This window comes from Eutrigla gurnardus (genome assembly GCF_963514095.1).
Source record: "Eutrigla gurnardus genome assembly, chromosome: 5".
Taxonomy (NCBI): domain Eukaryota; kingdom Metazoa; phylum Chordata; class Actinopteri; order Perciformes; family Triglidae; genus Eutrigla; species Eutrigla gurnardus.
In genome coordinates this window covers 14,838,117-14,845,448 of record NC_139919.1, presented here as the reverse complement: position 1 = coordinate 14,845,448, position 7,332 = coordinate 14,838,117, and the positions used below count along the sequence as shown (strand labels likewise).

General features: G+C 40.2%; 1 protein-coding gene across 3 annotated transcripts in view; it reads right to left on the bottom strand.

The window, feature by feature from the left end:
* Positions 1-3,279: 3,279 nt before the first annotated feature.
* Positions 3,280-7,332, bottom strand: part of lingo2 (leucine rich repeat and Ig domain containing 2) — a 205,948-nt gene continuing 201,895 nt past the window's right edge. For all 3 annotated transcript variants that reach the window (XM_084009989.1, XM_084009990.1, XM_084009991.1), the window contains one exon: positions 3,280-6,251. In XM_084009989.1, coding sequence (XP_083866115.1) covers positions 4,398-6,239 — 1,842 coding nt within the window. In that variant the 5' untranslated portion in view covers positions 6,240-6,251 and the 3' untranslated portion in view covers positions 3,280-4,397. The remainder of the gene's footprint in view (positions 6,252-7,332) is intronic.

Here is a 7,332-nt window from a genome sequence, read left to right as displayed (position 1 = left end):
CGCCCTCAATGGGTTGCCAGTGTTCGTGTTAGCTAACAGCTAGCTTTAACGATATCTTACCGGTCAAGAAGAAAAGTAGGCACCTCGGTGTGGCTTTTCAGTCCTTGAAACTCCTTCAGCTGACACCGACAATCAAACGCTGAACTGATGTTCACTCTGGTCTTGTTCCTCCTTTTGTCACTTGGGACTGGTACTGAAATGCCGCCCGCTTACCATCAACTCAGCCATTTTTTACGTTACTTTTTTCCACACTAACTGCCAACCCCAAAGACTCTTGACCCCCGAGTACACAGAGATACCACGTGATACCAACGTCGTTATTCTATTGGATCACAAGCCTTGCTAGAAGCCGCAGCCACACGTCACACATCTACACAGAGGTAAACAAAACGTTAATTACAGATTGACAACATTTTTTCCACAAGAAGTGATACTTTTGATTCTACACCTTTCTAAAAGCTCTGTGGATGTATTTTTAGTTTTTTTAATTATTCATTTACGTAAAAATGTTGTCAATATAACCTTGAAGAAATAAAAAAAAAAAAAAACACGGCAAATACAAAAGTCCCAAACCCAGACTTGCACGTAACATGTTTTGACATTGCCAAGGCAACCTGATATTCCGCCGCAAAGTTCTGTCCCATTCCTATTTATACCATTTGGAGCCGTATTGAAACTGCAGAGACGGCATTAGTCATTTTTGGCTGAGAGACACTCATTTAGGTTTGCAACATTATCCTCTCTAATTAGTCTGAAAATAAAGAGTGGTCAGATCAGTCAATAACCGATAAGAGGGCACAAAGTGCTAACAGCCTTTCACATTCAATCCAAATGCATCCATCAAAATGCAGTCTATTAGTATAAAGCGCTCTGCATAACATAAAATTATTCTTCAGGAAATCACGGAAATGGCTTAACACGGCTCTAAATTCCAACACTTTTTGAACACACCTGAGTAGCCAGCTGTCAGATTTCATTCGAAACATATCTGGATTACCATAGAAACATGTTGGCAACATAACAAGGTTACAATTTAGATCCCTCAAGAAGAAAAATAAAGAATATACAGCGTGGAATAATGCTTTTAGTGCCAATTGGGACACTATATTATAATATACCCTATGTATATGAATGCAACCAAAGACCTCATTAAAGGAGAAGATGGACAGGAGGCACTACTTGAGGGGCCTCATTTGTACAACAAATGCAAAGTCGTTCACACAGGTACAGTGAGGAAAAATATATGTTTAATCTAATTTGAGAAAATGAACGCTCTGGACGTGGGTAGTGCTGACCTACAAAGTTAACCTTGTTTCTTTTTTTCCCCTATTTTTGGAAGAGATGTATCATTTGGTGCTCTGATTTTCTGAAGCAGCCCAGGGGACTGCAGACTCAGAAACCAAATAGACTCTGTGGCTCTTAATGAGACTGCAGGAATGAAGGACAGCACAAGAGATGCATATTTCGAAAAAAAATTGTTCTGATGTGTCATCAAGGAGTTTACGTTGTTAATGTCAGCAGAAAGCAATTACTGTGTGTGATCACCACATCCATTTTGCATGTATTTCTTATATTACACATTGTATATTATACATATCTTCGTAATGCATTAATCAGCAGCTGATGGATAGCGGTTTTTAAACTGCAACCTAAAATATATTTAGTATATTCAGTGGGTGCGCAATTCCTTTTGAGGAACAATACAAGAAACAGAGATGCATGTAATGGAGGTATGCCAGTTTTTCTTTTTTTAATCTGATTTGATCTATATAAGTTTGATGAAGATTAACCCGTTTAGGTGATGTAGTTTCTAATATGTGATGATGAATATGACATAATCTTTATAAACAACATATGTTTGATTTTAGAGCTATGCTTTTTATATCACTGTTGTATTTGCTTTTCTATATTTAGCGAATGATAAATGATCAAAACCTAAATACTGTTTTCTTGAATCTTCTCTGATAATTTGCTGCAAGAAAGATATATTGTGGGTGATATAAGTCACTTCAGAGAGGAGAAATGGCGACTGTAAAAAAAAGCGACACAAGGCAAACAGGAAATCCCAACAGTCGAGGTAACAATTCAAGAATATGAAATCAGAATAAGAATCCAAAAAAGGTAATGGATAAACACTTCAGATAGTTAGCTATCAGTTAGCTAAAATGAATAGATAAACAGTTCTGAAAGTTAGCTATTTAGCTATCAGTTAGCTAAAATGAATAGATAAACAGTTCCGAAAGTTAGCTAACAGTTAGCTCAATGTAAATGATAAACAACTGACCTTCTAACAGATTGTTGCTGTCGCAACAAAGCGCTCACCTCAGATTTAGCCAGGAGGAAAGGTGGCTAACTTTCCTACCTCAATTTATGTGAGACTTAATATTTAATCAACAGACATGCTTAGTATAAGTTGAACCTTACAATCTACATCAGTTCAAGACGAGTCTTTAAATAAGTTCATGCAACTGTACCCTGGTCATTAAAAAAGTGGATCAAGGCACACAGCTTCGGTGATTGTATTCTATCAAGTTTCACCTCGTTTGGCCCTTTTCAATGCAACTTATTACTATATAAAGTACATCGTCAAATCATAACAGAAGTTACCTCAAGATAATTTGGTGACCCAACATTTCCTCGTGAGCAAGCACTTTAAGTGGCAAGAGAAAAAAAAATAGCAACAGTGGGCAGAACCTGGCTCTAAGTGGGCAGCCATCTGTCTCGACCGGTTGGGTTGAGAGATAGAGACAGACAGAGAGAAAGAGAGCCTCATGCATACATACACCACCAATCAGTGACAACATAAAAAGTAATTGGAGCTCAGTGGACGATCATCTTCTGTTCAAAATTTAACATTGTCATGATGGACACCCAAACCTCATGCTGTTTCAAAAATGGTTCAAAGGAATTCTTGGTGTCCTTCATTGTTTCACATTCTACTTTGGAGAACATACTGTTCATGTAACTGAATTGGAAAAATCTAAAAGGATGTATGAACAATATTTGTATTTTAATTAGAAACAACTAATATCAGTGTGAAATATGTAAGCTAACCTGTTCTCTGGGATGCACTATGTAAGTCACATCATAGTTTGTGTGAAGTGATTACCGATTAAAACAACATCAGAACAATTGAATGGTTCTTGGTCAACCTTTTCTTTCCTTTTTGTATATGTACTGTCATGTGATTGTCCAAATTATAAAATGTTTAACTCAGTACTCAAAAGACGACTCTGATGTCCATCTGTGAGGCTGAGGAGAAGATATGTGTTAGCCATCGATTCAGACTCATTGGTACAAATACATCATCATTTATTTCACATACATTTTTTTTACTTTTACTTTGAAGTTTACACAATCTAAATGATTCAACAACAAAATGAGGAACTACCACAACAAAGTCCAAATTTCCTACTGGGGAAAATTATGCCACTGTAGTAAACTTGACACATGTATTTTGCCAACCAGCCAAAGGTACAGTTAAAGTAACAAAAAGAGACAAAGGAAATAGGACAAAACAGTGGTTCATGTAGGCATTTTGAGTCATCGCTGAGATGATAATACAAGTGTTAGATCCCGAACAGTGTTTTAGGACTGGTTTTGTAAAATGCTCAACATTTTTCATAAATAAAATATTTTGTCTTTTTTAATTGATAAATAATATATATGTATTAATATCTTGGAGTCAATTCGGGGAGCAGGGACAGACAATCACCCATAGGAGCCCTTCCTGAATCCATTGAAACTTCAAAAGTCTGAAGAATGTTCTTGCTGAACATACGGGGTATATGAATTTTGGCTAATGCATCTCATGAATATTGCTATGAACAGTTCTTTTGAATGAATATGTACATACATGTACATAAAGGAGCATTAGGTACACATATGCAAAGTATTGAACATAGGAAATGATGGTCTGTTTCATTGACTTGTTCAGTGATTAAGCATGGCGCAAGACTAAACAAAGTAGGTTAATAGCTTAGATACAAATTTGTACTGTACATGGTTCAACCAAGTCTGTAGATCCAACCCAAAACTGAAGCTTTTTTTTTTTTTTTTTTGGGCATATAAACTTCAAAAAGTTGATGAATGACACTTATTCCCTTCCAGTCCCCATGGCGGCAACAGTATTCTCTTCTCATCCATGTTGAAGAAGTTGCCTGCTGGCAATTATGTAAGAGGATGTCCAACTACGACTTTCGGTTTCCGAAACACAGTATTCAAGCATTATGACAATATCCAGAGATTTAAGGTACTGCTCATCTTGTTCTGATGCCCCAAATGTTTTCACTACAGCGCTCACTGCAGCAGTAGAGAAGTCAGTAGTCTCATTTTCAAAAAAATACATTGTACTTTGGGCATTTCCATAATCCAGAACCTTGGATCTATAAAAGAAGTCACATCATTTTCATGTTAAAACGGCGAGGACCAGCTTGTCCCTCTGCCGAGTCAACATTAGTGCCGTTAGACTTGGACCGAGGCACATATTCAACATCTATGTTGTTTTTATGTTTTCCTTTCCCTCTGCTCCAGACGAAAAGCAACAGGAAACAAAACAAGACCACTCCCAGGAATGTGAAACAACCCATAGCAGTCGACACTAGAATAGTCTTAAGGTCTAAGCCGTGGGTCACACCGGCCGTGCCGTTGGCAGTGGAATTGCTGGGATCTGTGTAGTACTGGGTCCTGTTAGCATACAGCGATCCCAGACTTTTCACTGCCAGTGATGTCATCAGAGTGTCGTTCCCAGCGCTGTTGGAGGCAAGGCAAAGATACACTCCGCTGTCTTGCACCTCTGCTGACTTGATCTCCAGGCTACCGTTGTTGTGGACGGTAAGTCTACCATGGCTCCTACTTGTCAGAACTCGTCGACGTGGGGACAACCAGGACACCATGGGCCTTGGTGTGCCTTCAGCAGTGCAGCGCAATATCGCCTGCTGGCCCTCATCCACAGTGATCGTTTGCGTTTTGTTCTCACGGATTTTTGGCTTGGTACATGTCACGTAATAAGAGAGGAGAGTCTCCTTAAACTCTTTAAAAGGCCTGCCACGAATACCTTCAGGGGTGCTGCATTCTGGCTGTGATTCCCCAAAGAGGATGGAGTGCCTCTTCTGTAGGATCCACATGAGACGACAGTCGCACACCAAGGGGTTGTTGTCAATCAGAAGAACCTCCAGAGCCTCAGGAGACTGAAAAACACCCTTCTCTAATGTGTCCAGTCGGTTGTGAGAGACATTGAGGACTTTAAGCCCCCTCAGGCCCTGGAAGGCATACGGTTCAATGGTGGTTAGCTGTGCTCCGACCAGATGCAGCTCTCGAAGCCGAACCAGTTCCATCAGCATCCCCCCTTCAATGTGCCTAATGCGGTTGAAGGATAGATTGAGGTGTGTCAGGTAGGGCAGATGCTTCAGGGCTTGGTAAGGGAAGGACGACAGATTGGTGTTGGTTATGAACAGAGCGGTCAGGTTGAGGCCATGTAGGGTGTTGGCTGGAACATGATCGAGTGAAGGCCAATTATCAATTTCTAAATGCCGCAGTCGGAACAGCTTTTTGAAGGAGTAAGGGTGCAAAGTGCTGATGCTGAGGTAACGTAGATGCAGGCTGACCAGGTTATGCAGGTGGGAAAGCGCATCAGTGGGTACAACTGTAAGGTTGCACCTTTCTAAGGTTAGCATCTCCAGGCTTAAAAGTCCACTGAATGCACGGTGAGAAATGTAAACCAGGTCGTTGTCACCCACTTCCAAAAACTTTAGGTTGTGCAAGTCCTGGAACATGTAATCCAGCAGGATGACGATCTTGTTGTCACTTATATCCAGCCGGGTGAGATTTGTTAAGCCTGTGAAGACGCCCAGAGGAATGAGCTTGATACGGTTGCTCTTGAGACTGAGTGAGTGCATGGTAAACAGGGCGTTAAAAGCTCCAGGCTCAACATAACTGATAATATTTCCACTGAGGTCAAGTTCCTCAAGCCCGGGAAAGGCAAAAAAGTCATCAGGGTTGATCATTGTTAACTTGTTCTTACTCAAGTCCAGGATCCTGGTCTCGGTCGGGATGCCGTCTGGGATGGTGGGCATGCGCTTGCGGTGACATACAACTGCCTTGGTCTGCGCTGAGCACTCGCAGCGCGAGGGACATCCCAGGGTGGAACCCACAAAGACAGCCACGAGGGCCAGTCCCAGGAAAGGTTGCCAGCATGAGACGACCGTGTGCAGCATGACTTTGCTCATACAGTCGACCATTCTGTCACGGTTCTGTGAGAAGGAGAGGGAGAGAACAAAGAGACAGAACAGGTCAGTCACTCAGGGTGGACTTTGTGGTGGATGTGAATTAATTAATATTACAAATAATATGGCAGGACCGGTTTAGAGAAAAATAGCCTCAGGTGCCTTTACTAGTATTGTGAAGTTTAATTGGATAGACCTCGCTGTGCAAAAATAATATCCCTTCCACCCTCTTCCCATCTTTGTACTTATTCAAATAAAAGCTGAACTGCTGGACTCCATACTTTGGTTGGGCATCTCTTTCTGTTTGAATTAAACAACATTTTCCTCTTGCTTTTTCTCCTTGAATATTGTCCACTCTCTTTGTTTTCCTCTCACCCATGGGCTACTGATAAAGGCACAACAGTGCTGGTTAAGTTGTGCCTTAACAAAAGTACAACTTTGCAGGTCACTGTATCCCTTTAGATAGATTTTGATGTTTACTACAAATCTAAGCAAGAAAGAACACATCATGTACATTATGCATCTCTGCTAGATATGATTTGTTGTTTTCCACACGTTCTCTGTCTCTGTTTGATATTATTAAACAAAAAACTGCACCCTTTCTCCCAGAATAGAAGTTTCCAAATATGCCAAAGTGGCCGAATGAAAGAAGTCAATAATGAAAAAAAAAAAAAAAAGACTTGTCACTCTATGCAGTTCATGGACAAGTGTGACCAAACTCAACAAGTAAAGACTGTTGGAGGGCATTTGAGAAGCATTTCCACAAAAGGTCACAAAAGCCAATCAACAAAGGTTTGACATTGGATGCTTTTTAATCACATTTATAAACTGGTTCAAACAAATGGTGGACGTACAAAATGAATTATCCTGGTGATTGTTCCATATTCATTCAAAAAAATCTAATGGCAAAAGAGAGTCAGACTGCCTCATATATATTTCACCACATAAGTCATTTAAAAATGAGGAAAAATCAATAATCTCACTCCATCTTCATACCAATGTTTTGCTCTTGATCCATTTTCACATCCACTTCATAAAAATGTGTCTTTATTTGTGCAAGGTCGCTACAGTACAGCATGTTAAAGCACCACTTCCTGTATTTTACAGT